Here is a 19,057-nt window from a genome sequence, read left to right on the forward strand (position 1 = left end):
TGTCCAATGAAGGAAAGGTACGCATAAGTGGGCTGGCAGAGGCCTCGGATTATGGTCTCACTTGGCTTGCCGGGTCTTCTCACTCACAGCATATTTCCAAAGGTCTCGGTCAGAAGTCATTGCCTCAGTGAGGCCTAATGTCCGAAGGTCGTGCTTCACCACCTCAGCCCAGGTCTTCCACAGATTCCCTCAACCGCTAGGGTGTGGTACTTTTTCACACAGCTATTCTCACCACATGACCATATCAGTGCAATCGTCTCTCTTGCACACCACAACTGATGCTTCTTATGTTCAACTTTTCTCTCAAGGTACTTATACTCTGTCGAGTATGCACACTGACATTACACATCCATTGGTGCATACTGGCTTCATTCCTTGTGAGCTTATGCATATCCTCAGCAGTCACGGCCCATGTTTCACTGCCATGTAGCATGGCTGTTTGTACACATGCGTCATACAGTCTGCCTTTTACTCTGAGTGAGAGGCCCTTTGTCACCAGCAGAGGTAAGAGCTCTCTGAACTTTGCCCAGGCTATTCTTATTCTAGCAGCTACACTTTCAGTGCACCCTCCTCCACTACTGTCTTGGTAACGGAAGCTATCAACTACCTCTAGTTTTTCTCCCTGGTATGTGGCAGAAGTTGTTTTCTGCACATTTTCAGTGTTTATAGCTCCTGAACATCTGCTACATACAAAAACTAACTTCCTAGTTAACCTTCTTTTGATATTGCTGCACCTCTTATGTGTCCATAGCTTGCACTGGGTGCATCTAATAGAGTTTCTACCTACGCCTTTTCTACAGATCAAGCAGGGCCATCTACCTGAAGGGGTTTGTGTTTTGTCTACCTTCCTACTTATTAGGGCTTTGGTTTTAGCGAGGTTGACTCTAAAGCCCTTCGATTCTAGTCCACATCTGAAACTTCTCCTTTAGTTCTGATAGTGACTCGGCATTTAGTGCAAGGTCATCAGCATAGAGGAGCTTCCAGGGTCATCCTGTCTTGAATTCCTCTGGTATTGCCTGGAGGACTATGATAAATAGGAGTGGGCCTAAAGCGTCACCTTTACCTTTGTAGCAGTTGACTATGGTGCCGCTACACCAGTCATTGGGTATGACTCCTTCGTGTATCACCTGGTTAACTATACGGGTGACTAGGCTATAGCCGACACTGTCAGATATTTTGAGCATCGCTGCAGTGATTCCTGATGGGCCAGGGGCTTTCCCTGTCTTCATGCTATTAATTGCTTTATCTATCATGGTACTGTCAACTCGGATAGCTGGTCCCTCTGTTGGGTCGACATTCGGCAGACTCTCTTTCTCCCATTCATTCTCTTTATTGTGTAACCTTTCATAGTGGCGTCTCGAAACCTTTCTCTTTGCAGCCTCGTTTAGTGCAAGTGTACCATAATCCATGCGAACACATTTCTCTCTCATACACTGTCTTGCAACACTATATATATATTATATATAAGCAGTACTCGGTTAGTGGATCTTAGTTGTACTTTGAAGAGTGGGCAGTAATATAAGAAATAAAGTATTTTCCTGAAGAACATTGTTTTTGTGATGAAGATTAGGCAAATGTTACTTGTGTGAGGGTAAGTAGTTGTAAGACTTTGAATTAGTGGAAACTTTGAGGGTTTTAGTTAGACATGACAAGAAGTTTGTGATGTTCAAAGTAATTGTGTGTAGTTCATTAAGCCTTTGTACTGTTGAATAGATTAGCATGTTTTCATTTTTGTATATTTACTAAAATATATTTTCATGAAGGCTATGAGGTTGTGTGTGGTGGTGGTGAGTTGTCAATATGCAGAAGCAAGAGATTAAGGAAACCCCTTCAGAAATAGTTTGAAACTATTTCTACATGTAGGAAATTGACAATTTCAAATAAGAGACATCGTTTCAATTGATTCACTTGCATTACAAAAGCAACTAGCTGAAGGTGTTGCTTATAAAGATTGACTTGATTAAAGATTTTTGTTTTAACTGCTTACTGCCAGTTAACACTATTTTTAGATAGTGCATAGCTGTGTTAAAAAGTTTACTTCCCAACCATGCAAAAATAGCTTCCAATCAGGAAAATGATCTTTGCTTTCTTGGGTTGGAAGTAGAGGGTCTGTCATGAATTATTCAGCAAACGGCAAACCACTTTGCTTTAATGTTGCATGTGTGATACAGATGGATGTACATCAAAAGGTCAAATTATTTATTTTCAACTAAGGGTAGTGGATTACCATCAGATAAAATTCCTATCAACATTTGTTCCAAGTTCAAATCCTACCAAGGTTGACAATCATCTGGGCTCAATAAAGTACAAATCAATTACTGGAGTTGATTTTAATCAGTTAACCACTAGATTTCTGGTATTTACCTATTTTAACAACAATTATTGTTTAACTACTTAGCTGTCATATATATAATAGGTGGACAATAGGTTGGATTTAGAGAGGACAAAAAGCTTAAGACCTGGAGCAAAGACATACATGACTTATAGCTGGTATTGAACTTTGGCAGGGCCTCAGAATTGGTGCCAAAAGCATGTCTTTATATATAATAATGAACTATATGATCTTGGGTTTCAAAGGATATCAGCTTTTTAAAATCCTAAAGCCATGTAGATTTCAGTCTCAAGTTGCACTTACTGAGACTGGTCTAGACTTAATAATAATTGTTTACTCTTTTACTTGTTTCAGTCATCTTACTGCGGCCATGCTGGAGCACCGCTTTTAGTTGAGCAAATCGACCCCAGGATTTATTCCTTGTAGGCCTAGTACTTATTCTATTGGTTGCTTTTGCCGAACCGCTAAGTTACGGGGACATAAACACACCAGCATAGGTTGTCAAGCGATGTTGGGGGGACAAACACAAACACACATATACGACGGGCTTCTTTCAGTTTCCGTCTACCAAATCCACTCACATAGCTTTGGTCGACCCGAGGCTATAGTAGAAGACACTTGCCCAAGGTGCCACGCAGTAGGACTGAACCCGGAACCATGTGGTTGGTAAACAAGCTACTTACCACACAGCCACTCTTGTTTATCGAAATTTTAACATCATCTCCTTTGAAATAGTCACCTTGCGCAACATTCCTGCCACTTTTGGAATCCAGCCTGGAAGTTTTATGTAAGCAAGTCAAGGATTTGTGATTTGTTATGGATCTTGACAATGGTGTTAAAATGGAGACCATTGAGCTGCATTTTCATCTTGGGGAAGAGATGGAAGTCCTCAGGTGAATAGGGTGGGTGTGAGAGCTGGCAGAAACGTTAGCACGCCGGGCGAAATGCTTAGCGGTATTTCGTCTGACGTTATGTTCTGAGTTCAAATTCCACCGAGGTCGACTTAGCCTTTCATCCTTTTGGGGTCGATAAATTAAGTACCAGTTACGCACTGGGGTCGATGTAATTGACTTAATCTCTTTGTCTGTCCTTGTTTGTCCCCTCTATGTTTAGCCCCTTGTGGGCAATAAAAAATGAATAGGGTGGGTGTGAAAGCGATATCATGTTATTGGTGACAGGGTGCTTTGTTGTGAAAAGTCCAGTTCTTTGCGCTCCACAGATCCAGTTGCTTTCACCAAATGTCCTTCCTCAAATGCTTCAAAATGTTGCAGTAGAACTTTTGATTAATGGTTTGGCCCTGGAGGACAAATTCCCGATGCATAATAATTGTGGATGGGGAAAATAATAAGTATGCTCTTGATTGAGCTGCGGCTTTCTGTGGTTGTGGCGATGAAGGGTTCTTCCATTGTGAGGACTGCTATTTCATCTCAGTCATACCTATAGACCCAGTTCTCATCACAGGTGATGATCCTCGATATGAAGAATGGATCGTCAGTGGCATGCTGACTGAAATCTTGACAGACTTTGACGCGATGTTCTTTCTGCTTTGGTCAGCAGGTGGGGAACAAACTTGGCAGAGATATACTGCATATTCAATTCAGATATTAGGATTGCCTGCATGGACCCCATACGACAGCAATGTCATTGATTGTCCTCTGATTTATTAAAATTAAATATGCACAAACTGATGAATTTTCTTCTCGTTTCCAGGGATGACACTCATGGCAGGTCTTCCAGGGACATTCTTCTGCTGTTGAAGTGCCTGTGCCACTCAAAATATTGTGTACAACCCAATGCTTTGTTGCCATAAGCTTGCTGTAGCAGGTTCAATGTCTCTAGCAGATTTCCCAAGTTTAACACAAAATTTTATGTTGGCTCTCTGTTCCAACTTCCTGTCCATGACAAAATTGCAGACTACAGCAAACACAAGATCACAAAAACAAATTTCTCAACTTGCAAAGTAAACATTGATGTCACTTGGCACACTGCTTTGTGAAGGTCACTGCTAGCCCTCACACCATATGCAATTCGTTGGTATGCTACAGAACTAGTCTGGGAACTTTCTGATACTACCTTGTATATGTGGATGTGAATTCGCATTCAGAGATTTCTCTAAATGAGGGATTTGTTACATTTATACCAATTATTATATTTATAACAATTTAGACATTTTCCAAAGAAAAATTCTGCTTTTTTTATAAGCAACTGTTCTCCATGATGTGGAGACTAATATTTCATGAGTGGCACATGTAAAAAGCTGGAATGGACACAACTATAGAGACTTATTAACAGGTAGAAGAATATTGAGACATTTGTTTCAGAGTTGTTAGTCACTTTGTATTGCTAAATGCACATGTATCCACTTTAACCCTTTTGATACTATATTTCTGTTGAAATACACTACCTTTTAGAATAATGAAAAATTTAATTAAATACCTGTCAATATTAAGCTGGTATATGGAACAACTTTGAATTTGTAAAGCAGAGAAACCATAAACTGTTTTACATTGATTAATTCCAAATAAATACTTTCTGTAACAATGATGTAAATTTGAAGGATAGGAAAAGAAAAAATTCAGACAAAGTATAAGATTTAATTGATTTATTTTTATATTTTGTGAAAGTTTTACATGTTTAATTTTTCCATTTTGTTTCATTTATTTATTTTTAGATTAACATTATAAAAAAATAGAATCTTTTCTGTAATTTATACAGGAGGTATATGTATATATTGAGGTAACTGTATAACAGTTGTAGCAATTAACATAATAAAATGCAACAGCATAATACAACTGCAATGGTTATGCAATAGTAGTGGGAGAGAAGTATGTTGGTGGAAATGATAGTTGCCTGGATAAATGCATTACAATATTCAAGTTTTCTCCCTCATGTTCTGAGTTCAAATCATGCTGAGATGGAACACTTTGTTTTCCATTCCTCCACACATAAAATAACTTACGTCTAATGTACTAAAGTTGCATTCAAATGACTTGGTTGCTTTCTCTTAATGAAGTCAAAATATTGCCAGTAGTGTAAATTGTCTGGAACTTTTTTTCCTTACTTACACTGTATTAGTTTTGTTTATTGTAAATATATAATATAAAAGAAGTGATTTTATAAATAAAACCCCAGTGACTATTATATAACACTGTATGACTTTGATGAGTGTGTTATGAAACAGTAGTCTAATTTAAAATATACAACGAAAATATAAGAGTTTTTGTGCAGCACAAGTTCCTCAAGCCTACTGTTAATGCAGTCAGCTTGTTTATTGCATTGGAAGAAACATCTAATCAGTGCTTTGATGAAGGTGAAGAAATAAAATAACTATGACATTTTAATTTTCCTTTTGGACAATTCCACCTGCTAAAATCAAATGATTTCAAAGGGGGTATGAATACATGCTGTTATTAATAAATAGTTTAATTTGAATAGAGAAATGTAGCCAGAAAGATTGATGATTCTTCCACTAACTGGAGAAATCCTATGCCTTAATTACATTCATCAACATCAAACTGTGCTACAGACATGTACTTAATGCTCAAAATGATTGTAAAGAGTGGGTACAGTTGACCACTAAAATGCATCGGTGGCAGCACTTATAATACTAACCCAATAATATTTAGTGTTCGTTTTCAATTATAATCTACTTAGAAGTATATTCACATTTGTTAGTCTAGACACTTAACTCTTTCCTATGAGCATAGCTTGGAGAGGAATAAATACCCTCAACCTGATTTTGCTATACTACATAAAGATGGCATTAGAGTTGTCCTTTTAGCACAAACAATTATGAAACTTAAGGAAAATCTAATACAAATTAAAAAAACCAAAAAACCTCAAAGAATTTTGCTAGACATAGTGCATTGTCTAAAGAAAGCACCTTAATAGCTAAAAGAGGGCTTATACACGAGTAAAAGGGCCTTGCTTAATAAAGTAAACTTATGACTTTTACTTTATTTTGAGTGAAATTCAAAAAAGCACTTTGAGTTATTCCCTTTATGTTAAAGGACTATTCAAGGCACACTCAATCATATAAAAACTGTTGAAAACTAAATACTTTTGGCAGAAGACTTCATTTACAAATTAGAAAAGTTTTTCTGTAAATGTATAACAAATTTATCTGTATCAATTTTGACATTTCAACAAAGTTTCAACAACTATTTTAACAAAAAGTGATTTATTAAAATTAAATATGTTAATTATAAGCACAAAATTAAGAAATGTCTACAGCTCAAGAAGTGAATTTACTGTTACATTCCATTGTAAGCAGGGCCTTCTCCCCCTTGAGGACACACCCAGTTTATATTCTGACTTGGATCCTTTATATCACAGGTTTTGCAGTGGATACAATTCTGTGCATTGATCTGCAGTCGCATACTGTCACCATCTTCTGTAGGAACATATTCATAGACACCTGAAAGATTCCAACAATATATATTAAATTCTTGGGTGATAGATACAAAGTTGTTGAAGAAATTCTACTTGCCACTGTCAACATAGTAACAAAAGACCCCCCCCCCCCCACAAGACAGTGTCTATCAACTAGAAGCCAGCACCATGGATATTATCCTAGAAAGCACCCTAACTATAGACTATTGGTCTTAAACACAGAACACCTGGCTAGGAATAATAAGATCCTTCATTCCCACTCTGCCAAACCCATGGTCAACAAGAATACAGCTATTGCAGACAACATCAAGTTCAATATCCTCATATTGGACTTGGAAAGAGTGATGAGAAATGTGTCCTGTATGTGCAATCCAACAGAATTAGAAATACACATACAACACTTCATTCACCACATGCAGTTCTCTGGCTACAGCCAAAGGGTATAAAGGAGCCATGGCTAGGTACAAGATCATCATAGAGAATGATGCAAATGGGATGTGCCTGCTATACATGAGTAAATCTTGGAATAGCATAGAAAGGACCAAGAAGATAGATAAGGCCAACTCATGGTATGACAACCACAAATACCAGTGTGTCATGTTTGTTGATGGTGGCGAACTAGTATGTCTTTTTAGGAAAAACCTCAGATAAGATGAATCTACAGGTTAAAGTACTAGAAAGGCCAGGAACTCTCACAAAATCTCTGATTTGTAGAACATATCCATTTGAAAGGGTCCCATGTACAGATAACTGTATACTATGTAGGATGAACCACAGGTAAACTGTAAGATTAGGAATGTAGCATACAGTACTGAGGTATGATGCAGAAACAGGACAACAACATACATTGGGGAGACAGCACATGGCATAGGTGAGTAGGAAGGTGAACACTAGCAGGAGCTCAAGGAGTGCTCTACTAACATGCTCGATTACAACATAGATAACTTAGGTTTTGGCCAGTATAGGCTCAGGCTTGGTTAATAACATAGATGTTAAGATATTATCAACACAGAACAGACATGCTACTTAGACAGATTACAGAGGCCACACACATAGTAATAGATAGACCGAGTGTCAATAGAAAACATGAATGGAATAATAACACTCCATTACACATGATGACTAAAGTCAGAATGAAAAGAAAAAAACAGAAAGATACAAACAATATAATACATAAACTCATATACATACACGACACATACACATACTTAAGATGGAATAAGAAAAATAAAAAACAAAAACAACTAAATAAAAGACATGGGTACAGTGTGGTAAGCAAATCCATACTAAACACATAGGCACACACACCACAGATATAGATGCAAATGCTTGAATGGACTAAACAGAACAAAAGGAGACATGTAGGATGGAGAATTGCTGAAGAGGACACAGGTGAAAAATTTCAGACAAAGACATTAAAATAAGAATAATAACAATAAAGCTGAAGTGAAGAACAAGTATATAGTGTGTATGGTTAATTGGCAAAAGAATATGGCCATTCCCAAATATAACAATATATATTTTGTGTATACATATACATAAGTTTTTTCATGCTAGCATAGGTTAGGTAAATATACTATTGAGATATTTTACAGCTGAATACCCTTTTTGTTGCTAATCTTTACCTCTTTTTTTCCATATGTCTTTGAAGGTATAAAGCCAGTGGATTATTTGTTGATAGGGAAAATGGCAAAATCACCTCTTGTATCACAGTGATTTTTCGAGAAGCACAAATGTAAACACACACACACAGACAATAGACTTCTTTCATTCTGTTTATTATAATCCTGGACCACTTAAAAGTTGGCCCAGGGTTATAATGAAACTGAACCCATATGGTTGCAAAGTGAACTGCTTAACTACACAGCCATGCCTGTGCCAGACAAAAGATGCACACATATACATCTTGATGAAATGTTATTATTAGTGAGAGTGAAATTAAAAAAAAATCGCTGCTCTTTGTACAAAGTCCCTAGCAATATTTGTTTTGCATTGTGCTTCAGACACTCATCAATTATGCAGTCATAATTTCAGTGAATCAGTTGGAAACCTATAACCAACTATGCTATTCACTCACAAATTGTAATATAAAATATAAAGAAATAAACTAAACTTTCATTGTAGACAATGTGAGACCCTGGTGAATTGTGTTGCAAAGTGATTTTGATTCAAATCATTTGTGTTCCTAATATCTCTGAAAAGGTATGAACATTACACAATCTCATTATCCTGTAAATCTGAGGCTTTATGTTTGTATATGGAATTACTGTTTCCTTGCATATTGAAAAATATGTTTACGAAATGCTTTACCTGCAGGGCAGAATCTTTGTTCAGGTCCATCGTAGATTTGAAGATTTTGGTTAACTGGGACATTGTCATTCAGCAGAGTGAGGTGAGGAGGTTGATCATGGTCATGGTTAGTTCCAGTTAAAGCAACAGAACTTAGGAGATCAAAAGAAATTTCATTATCGGGTTTAGGATATTCTATAACTTTGCATTCAGTAGCTGGTTTTAATTTTTTATAATCTGAACCTAGGTGAGAAAAATGTGAAAAGTACAAGAATATATAAAACCAAAAATGACTTAATGTATTGCATTTGATGGAAAACATGAAACATAAAAATCAGTATAAATTTCAGATAACATTCAGGTGGAAATGAATGACTCAACTGATACCCGCTTCCCATCACTGCACATGCACACCATGAAATACTGGGAAGTTTTCCTATTTAGCCATTTGATCTTACTCAACATAGCTATCATTTCTATCCTGAACAAAATTGCCACTGTGTTTAAAAAAGGAACCATACGAACCAAAAAGGGAGTTTCTATACAGTTACTTGACTTATTTATTGACCAATATAGCAGTCAATTTCCCTTACTAACTTTGAAATAAGGACCATATAGCTCAGAGTGGAAGCTTCCATGAAGTCACTTGACCTACTTAATATAGCAGCTAAATCTCCCTCAAGATCTTATATTTCTATGTTCAGTTTTGTAGGTAAGTTGTCTCTTTTACCATAGATTTACTGAACCAAAATTAACTGGGAATACTCAACAACCAGAACATTTACACTGCCAACAAGACTCAGAAACCAATTTTACTGCAACACTATCCTAACAACAAAATTGTATCTGCCGAGGTGGCAAGCTGGCAGAAAGGTTAGCACACCGGGCGAAATGCTTAGCGGTATTTCGTCTGCCGTTACGTTCTGAGTTCAAATTCTGTTGAGGTTAACTTTGCCTTTCATCCTTTCGGGGTTGATAAATTAAGTACCAGTTATGCACTGGAGTCGACGTAATCGACTTGATCCCTTTGTCCCTTCTATGTTTAGCCCCTCGTGGGCAATAAAGAAATATGAAACATTAGCACACCAGGCGAAATGCTTAGCGGTATTTCATCTGTCTTTACGTTCTGAGTTTAAATTCCGCTGAGGTCGACTTTGTCTTTCATCCTTTTGGGCTTGACAAATCAAGTACCAGTTGTGCATCCAACTGACTGGTCCCCTCCCCCAAAATTTCGGGCCTTGTGCCTAGAGTAGAAAAGAATATTGTATCTTCCACTTAGTCTAGACACATTTACAACACTCCAAATCACTAACACAACACCATCCATCCCACTCAGTTCTAACATATTTACAACACTAATACAACACCATCCTAAAACCACTATCTGTTCTACTCAGTTCAGATACATCTACAACACCATCCTAACAATACACTCTCTCTCATCAGGTCCAGACACATCTACCACATTCTACTGACAATACAACAAACCTTACTGGTCTGGGTTTATTGTTTGTATGAAACACTTCCTTACCATTGTGTGAGAGTGTCCATGGTTCCTTTCCTTGTAAGAGCCAAGTAAATATTCCTGTGTACATTAGACCCCCAAACAGTCCAAACCTGGAATGAAACGCGGGTCGGACATTGCGAATGGCTTTAAGTTCTTTGTAAACCCAACTGTTTCGGTAAGCAGTTTCATATTCTAGTGGTTCTTTTCCTAGAAAAAGACAGTTGAAAAAATTTTTTGAATATTTTACAATTTGAAAGAAAGACACCCTCCACAAAAAAAAACAAACAACAACAACAAAAAAACAAAACCTAAATAAGTAAACATTTTGACAAGTTAGCAATGAAAGATCCAAGCAGCCAATGAAATCAAATTAAAATTTAGCTGACATAGGAAAAAAGAAGTCAATATCAACAGCAGAGTAATTTACTCTGCTGAGCCCAAGATCAATACTGATCAATATATATTATTTAGTAGGAACTACATTGTTCAGTGAACCTTTATCATTTTAAAGACAGTAACCCCCTCCAGAGATTTTCTCCAGATATATATATAAAGTATAAAATCAGGGTTGTCAGATGTGATGGATTTATTTTTCCATTTGACTTCCGTAATTACATCTGTTTTGTAACCTTCTTCATGTAATACGTTTATCTATCTATCTATCTATCTACCTATCTAACTACATACATACTCACACATACATGTTGATATGTGTAACTATCTGTTACACACATACACATGGCCTCCATTAGCCATAGTTTACTATGTGTTTCCACATCAGCAAAGTTGCTCCCCAAAGAACAGGCCTGAGCAAGGTGTATTTTCTGTCTCTTTTCTTTGTATCACTGATGATGTCCAAAGGAAAGCTCGACAATGGTATCACTGGAGATATTCCTGAATGCAAAGAGAACAAGCCACATCTCATGTCCTTCCAATTCCACCAATCCACTGCTCTGGATTGGTACTTTATGTTGGGGGTATGGGATGGTACTTTTATCAACCCCTCCCTCCCACAAAGAGAGAGAGAAAGGGATCAAAAAGTTAAGTTGGTGTCTGTAGGATGTGAATTTGGGTCACAGAGAGTTAGAAAAAGAAAGTCTAATGCTTTAATGATAGTTATTTCTCCTTTTATATGTATGTGTGTGTGCATGTGTGAACACACATACACATAAAACAGTCTAACTACAAATAAAACATGGGTTCAAATCACAAAATTTCAGATACTGTAGTTGATATTTAGCTACCATGTAAGGCTTGACCAATTCCAGCTGTGTCCATTTCATTGTTTTCTTTTATTCCAGGCATTGTGGCATAATGTAATCAAGATCTACATTAACTAATGCACTCGTCCCATATTTTTTAAAGACAGTACAGTGTGATTAGAAAGAAGCTTAGCTGCTGTTTCTAGCAGATGGAATAACTATATGGAGGTTAACTTGCTGGCTTGTGCATTCAAATGTTAGAGTGACATGTTCTCTATTGGTTAAAATCCCAAAATACTTTTTATGATATCCTTCATACACTGTTTTGTGCTTATGCGTGTCAACAGCTTATCTCTATGTTTCACATCTATAAAACTATATTCTTATACATAATATAAACTATCCATTTAGATATAACAATTATTTATCAGAAATATTTTCAGGTTTACACAATTATAAAACCCTGTTCCTTCACCCATTAGTGCTGAAACAAGCTATGTAGTATTCACTGAATCATCATCATCATCATCGTCGTTTAACGTCCGCTTTCCATGCTAGCATGGGTTGGATGATTTGATTGAGGACTGATGAAATCAGATGGCTACACCAGGCTCCAATCTGATTTGGCAGAGTTTCTACAGCTGGATGCCCTTCCTAACTCAGAGAGTGTAGTGGGTGCTTTCACGTGCCACCAGCACGAAGGCCAGTCAGGTGGTACTGGCAACGGCCACGCTCAAATGGTGTATTTTATGTGCCATCTGCACAAGAGCCAGTCCAGGGGCACTGGCAACGATCTCGCTCGAAAGTCCTTAAACATGCCGTGGACACAAGTGCCAGAAAGGCAACGCTGGGCACAAGTGCCATCACAATTTTGCTATCGCTTGCCCCAATAAGTCTTCGCAAGCTGAGTTTCGTGTCCAATGAAAGAGACGACGTTGGCATGGGTGCCAGTCATCGAATTTAACTCGATTTCGATTTCACTTGCCTCAACAGGTCTTCGCAAGTGGAGTTTAGTGTCCAATTTAACTCGATTTCGATTTCACTTGCCTCAACAGGTCTTCACAAGTGGAGTTTAGTGTCCAATGAAAGAAGGTACGCATAAGTGGACTGGCTGAGGCCTTAGATTTAGGTCTCACTTGGCTTGCCGGGTCTTCTCACGCACAGCATATTTCCAATTGGCAGAGTTTCTACAGCTGGATGCCCTTCCTAACGCCAACCACTCAGACGGTACTGACAACAGCCACACTCAAAATGGTGTATTTTATGTGTCACCCGCACAAGAGCCAGTCCAGGGGCACTGGCAACGATCTTTCTCAAAAGTCCTTACACATGCCACGGGCACAAGTGCCAGAAAGGTGACGCTGGGCACAGGTGCCTTCACGATTTCGCTTTCGCTTGCCCCAATAAATCTTCGCAAGCTGAGTTTCGTGTCCAATGAAGGAGACGACGTTGGCATGGGTGCCAGTCGTCGAATTTAACTTGATTACGATTTCACTTGCCTCAACAGGTCTTCGCAAGTGGAGTTTAGTGTCCGATATATATATATATATATATATATATATATACAATTTGGGGGGATTAATCGATATGTGGGTATTCTATTTCAGATAATACAAAAACAACCTAATGAGAATATCTGACAGTAAACTTATGGTATCAATTTGCACATCACAAAATAATACTTAAAGGATATAACCAAAATTACCAGCAGGGTATATAATATACTTCATTAATTATATCATACTTTAGTTAATACTTATATTTATTAAATATGAAGGAACTATACATGTTTCAGTATTGGAAGATTACAATATATATACATATACACAACTGTATACCTATATATATATACATATATAAATACATATATGCAATCGTCAGATTTACAATTATTCCAATTCATCTTCAGGTTCTATTTCAAAATATTATATATCTAATTTTACATCCTTTTAAAAATAAGCAATACAAGCATTAAAGATTAAAAATTATGAATTAAAAAAAATTAAGAATAAAAATTATATTTTGTAATATTAAAAATTAAAATTTATAAATTATACATTATAAATATGGATTAGTATATATATCAATCATGTAAAATTAAGTATATGTCAAATACAGAATGTGAGATATAAGATTAAACAACAGAAATCGTGATGGCACCTGTACCAGTGGAGCACTAAGAGCACCGTCCGAGCGTGATTGTTGCCAGAGCAGCTGTCTGGCTTCTGCGCCAGTGGCAAGTAAATAGCACTATTTGAGCGTAATCGTTACCAGCGTCGCCTTCCTGGCACTTGTGCTGGTGGCACATGAAAAGACATTCGAGTGAGGTCATTGTCAGTGCCACCGGACTGGCTCCTGTACAGGTGGCACATAAAATACACCATTTTGAGCGTGGCCATTGCCTGTACTGCCTGACTGGCCTTCGTGCCGGTGGCACGTAAAAGCACCCACTACACTCTGGGAGTGGTTGGCGTTAGGAAGGGCATCCAGCTGTAGAAACTCTGCCAAATCAGATTGGAGCCTGGCATAGCCATCTGGTTCACCAGTCCTCAGTCAAATCGTCCAACCATGCTAGCATGGAAAGTGGATGTTAAACGATGATGATGATGATGATACATATACACACATACATACATAAATATATCATAGGGAAAGTGATATGAAACTAATATATATATACATAGTGAAAGTATTATCTTACATTACAATAGAGATGTTATTGTTTCACTTTTGACACATAATACTGAAATAGTATAAGAGATTGCTCTGGACTTGCTTTAGGCAAGAAGTTGAAAATTTTTTTGGCTCATGACACTGCATGGACCCTAAGTAACACATGTGTAAAATTTGAATGAAATCGGTTGGGTAGTTCTCAAGTTTTAGGGATTCACACAGACAGACAGACATTCTCATCTTTATACATATATAGAAAATCTTACATGTGTATCATCAAGGCACACCAGCAAATAGTTTTTACCCTATTCAAATATAATCATAGACTGGTAATTTGATTTGTCTCTGATTCAATTCAGGTACATGATTTGAAATCAGAACAGTGAGATTCTAAATATTCAGCACCTTGTCCCATGTTTTCCTGGGTCTACCTCTTCTACAAGTTTCCTCCACATTTAGAGATTGGCACTTTTTTTGCAGCTCTCCTTGTCCATACACATCACATAACCATACCAGCGCAGATACCTTTCTTGCACACATCTGATGCCGCTTATGCCCAATTTTTCTTTCAAGACACTTACACTCAATTGTACATGCATAATGACATTGCCACATCCAGCAGAGCAAACTAGATTCATTTCTTTCAAGCCTTTGTATGTCCTCTGCAGTCACAGCCAATATTTCATTGCTGTGTAGCATGGCTGCTTGCACACAGGCATCACACAATCTGCCTTTTACTTTGAGCAATAAGCCCTTTGTTGTCAACAAAAGTAGAAGCTCTCTGAACTTTGCCCAGTCTATTCTTATTGTAGCAGCTTTGCTCTCAGAGTATCCACTTCTGCTACTGACTTAGTCACCTTGATAACAAAAGCTATCAACTACTTCTAGGTATCCCTTCTGGTATTTGATGGAGTCTATTTTCTGTATATTTCTAGTGTTTACTCTACCTGTGCATAATCTTTAGTGTGGCAAATTGGCAGAGTCATTAGAGTGTCAGATAAAATGCCTAGTAGTATTTATTCTGACTCTCTGTGCTCCAAGTTCAAATCCCAACAAAGCCATCTTTGTCATTCATCTTTTCTGGGATGATAAAAACAAGTACCAGTCCAGGGGTGAGAGACTGGCAAAACTGCAAGAATATTGGATTGTATGTCTTGCAGTATTTGTTCCTGCTCTTAACATCCTGAGTTCAAATCCTAACATGGACTACTTGGATGGTTTACTTAATCGGTTAAACACCACTACTTGGCATTTTAGATGCCTTCAGGAAAATTCACTTTATTGTAAAGCATTAGGGCCAGATATTCAGTTTGAGGACATCTTCCTCCCTCCCATTCACCAGCCCTGGAGGTCCTGTAATAGGGCATAGGTGTTGCCTTTCCTTCTTACTAAAAGAAAAAGGAAGAGAAAAACATTACTCTTCCCCTTCATCTTTTGAACTAAAGAAACAAAATTTTAAATGAAAGGTAATTCTTACCTGCTGCAGAATCTGGATCCTCTGCAATGATATCGAAAACAGCTTCAGCAGCCAGCATCCCTGTCTTCATGGCATTATGGCTACCCTTAATTTTTGGTACATTCATAAATCCAGGGCTGCAACCTGCGAGGCAGCCACCAGGGAATGTAAGTTTGGGTATACTCTTTAGAAGCAAGAACAGAATAATTGAGATGTTAACTATAACAGTGATAGAGTTGGTGTATGTTTACATCAATGTAGTCATTAGCTACCATGTACTACTACTAATATCACATGTAATATGACTATCAACTACCATTACTCTAACAACCACTCATTAACATATATCATTAGCCTATACACTTGCACCATCCATTACCATCATAAGCACATACCATCAATATTTAAGCCAAGTATGGCAAGCTACTGTGGAAGCTTCTGAGTGGTTGCTTGATATGATGAAATAGCCGGCATATCTCACTTAAAACACACCCTGGACATGTTGGATAATGTGGTTCTGGATTCCTTGTACCTTAGTTGGAATGTCTTTGATTTAAAGTTTCTTCAATTAGAGTTCCACTGGGGTAAATAATAACAACAATATCTACTGTAGCAACGACCTACTATTGTCATATGACCACATCACCATCATCTATCTACCTCTACTCTAGTTATCAGCTATTATCACGTGGCCATAGTGATTACTAATGTCACTTGTGGTTCTGCTTCTCAGTAAATGTAAAACCACATGATAACTTCTAACATAGGCACAAAGCCAAAATTTTGAGAGAGGAAGAGAGTTAAATTGACTTCACAACTTCATTGAGACTTTATTCTATTAATCATGGGAAAATGAAAGACAAAGCTGACCTCAGTGAGATTTCAATTCAGAATGTAAAACAGCCAGAACAAATACTGCAAGGCATTTTGTGTTACAATCTAACAGCAGATTCAGGTAATAACTTAGCATTTAATTTTTTGATTGGTTAAATGATGTGAGTCAGTATGAGGCAAGTTAAAACGGAGAAATTTCTATAATTTACATCGCATCACAATTGTCACAACAACCAAATTAAAGATATTGATTCAGAGAGAGTGGCCTTTACCTGGTTATTCAACTGTATAGAATCTCCCTCAAATTACATTCTTAATCTTAAAACTTGGAAAGAAGTTTGCACACGCACATACACCCAAAATAATACTGCACTAGATACAGCACTTTAATAAAAAAACTCAATCAATTAAAGCTGATCTATGGCTAAGCAACAACAAATAAGAAATGAATAAAAAAATAGTTTACCTGAAGGCCACCTTCATTTAAAGCTCTGGCACCATACGCTATTCTATTTCCTCCTTGCAACATACTCTTGATGCTAGGGTGAGTCTTGAATCTTTGGAATTCTTTAAAAGGATTTAAGTATGGGTTCTGATAGTCTAAAGCTATCTAAATATTTAATCATGGAAAAGAAAAAAATATATATAAGTTAATAATTTAATGCTTTTTTTTGTGTCAGTTTTACATTCTGTTGCATGTTAACAAGGGTGACAGGTCATTCCCTGTATGTCATATGAGATAAATAACAGAGTTGGCATCAAGAAGGGCATCAAACCATAAAATACTATCTCAAAAATTCTCATCTGGCCTGTATCAGCATGAAAAAAGCAAATGTTAAACTGAGGTCATGTCATCACAGGTAGCATGGGTTTGTTTACAGCCAGATATTCTTCTTGCTGCTAACCTCTTCACTAGCATGTAAGTGTTCAACCTGTTCTATTGTTCAGACTAAAGCAAGCAATGTAGTTATATTTAGACCTAAGGCAATGTTTTCCAGGTTGGTGTTGCCAAAAGTCATAATTTACTAGATGCATTTTATTGTCGTACTAACACTAGGGATACTGTTACTTCTTTGATGAGTATAATGGGTTCCTTTGAACTTATGTTGTCCCTACTTATTTACATACCACCTCACTTTGGGTGTACAAATGCAGTTCACTGTGTCACTGCACTAGATATGTTGCCTTCTGTCTCATAAGACTAGTGTTCTCACTACTCTACAGTGTGTTTACTGGAGAGCAAATACATGAGCGTGTGTGTGACAATGAGTACTTTACAGTGCGCAAAGTGAGTCTAGTGACCTAGTTACAACTCCCAGATGTACCTATTTCACTTCATTTCACTAAAGTTCACAGAATATACAAATGTATATGTGCGTGTGTGTACACACACATACTTATCAACCTCTTTCATTTCCTCTTTGCTTGTTCATGGTTGAATAATAGCTGAGGAGAAATAGAATGGACACATGATGAAGAAATAACAAACACTAGCAGTTCATGCATAAAGATTTAACTTATATATCCCACTGCGTGGTACCTTAGGCAAGTACTTTCTACTATAGCCTTGGGCTAACCAAAGCCTTTAAGTGGATTTGGTAGATGGAAACTGGAAAGAAGCATATCATATATGTGTGTGTCTTTATGTCTGTGTGTCTCCCAACCACTGCTTGACAATTGGTGTTGTGAGTTTATGACCCTGTAATTTAGCAGTTTGGTAAAAGAGACTGATAGAATAAGTACAAGGCTTAAAAAAAAAGAACTTGGGTTAATTCATTTGACTTAAAATTCTTCCTGATGGTATCCCAGCATGGGATACCATTGACCCCAGTATACACACACACACACACATATAGATACACATACACACATATATAAACCTATTATTCCAAGCAATAAAGCTTAACCCCCCCCCCAACAAATTTTTAAGAAACAAAGAAAAAAACAAAAGGAAACAAAGTTGTAAAAGTTACTTACCACAAATCCAATAGCAACAAGTGGTTCTCCTTCACCAAGATGGTATAAAAATGATCCCCCATAGGTGTGCATATCCTAAAAATTAAGGATCATAGATATTAATAAATGTATAAGATAGATCCCTAACTGTTTTAACCCTTTAGCATTCAGATTATTCTGTCAAATGCTTATTTACTCACATCTTTTTGAATTAATCATGCATTATCTTGCTGCTCCTACATTTCAATGATGTGATTGTTTATTTTTACAATGACATGATAGGGTAGGTGTGAGAGGTTGAATTTGGTCAGTTTGAACATAAAACATAGGATATTTGGGCTGGATATAGCCAGTTTAAATGCTAAAGGGTTAAAGCATTAATGTATATTCAGTAGTGTAGATTCAATATATAGAAA

General features: G+C 37.1%; 1 protein-coding gene across 1 annotated transcript in view; it reads right to left on the reverse strand.

Annotated features, from left to right (window-relative positions):
- Nucleotides 1-4,919: 4,919 nt before the first annotated feature.
- The window catches only part of LOC106873736 (electron transfer flavoprotein-ubiquinone oxidoreductase, mitochondrial), a 77,092-nt gene continuing 62,954 nt past the window's right edge, over nt 4,920-19,057 (reverse strand). The window contains exons 9-14 of the mRNA XM_014921228.3: nt 18,663-18,737; nt 17,152-17,295; nt 15,873-16,035; nt 10,545-10,727; nt 9,035-9,256; nt 4,920-6,749 (exon numbers count right to left, since the gene is read on the reverse strand). Of these exons, the coding sequence (XP_014776714.1) occupies nt 6,586-6,749; nt 9,035-9,256; nt 10,545-10,727; nt 15,873-16,035; nt 17,152-17,295; nt 18,663-18,737 (951 nt within the window). The 3' untranslated portion in view covers nt 4,920-6,585. The remainder of the gene's footprint in view (nt 6,750-9,034; nt 9,257-10,544; nt 10,728-15,872; nt 16,036-17,151; nt 17,296-18,662; nt 18,738-19,057) is intronic.

Source organism: Octopus bimaculoides, chromosome Z (assembly GCF_046866305.1).
Source record: "Octopus bimaculoides isolate indiv1 chromosome Z, ASM4686630v1, whole genome shotgun sequence".
Classification (NCBI taxonomy): domain Eukaryota; kingdom Metazoa; phylum Mollusca; class Cephalopoda; order Octopoda; family Octopodidae; genus Octopus; species Octopus bimaculoides.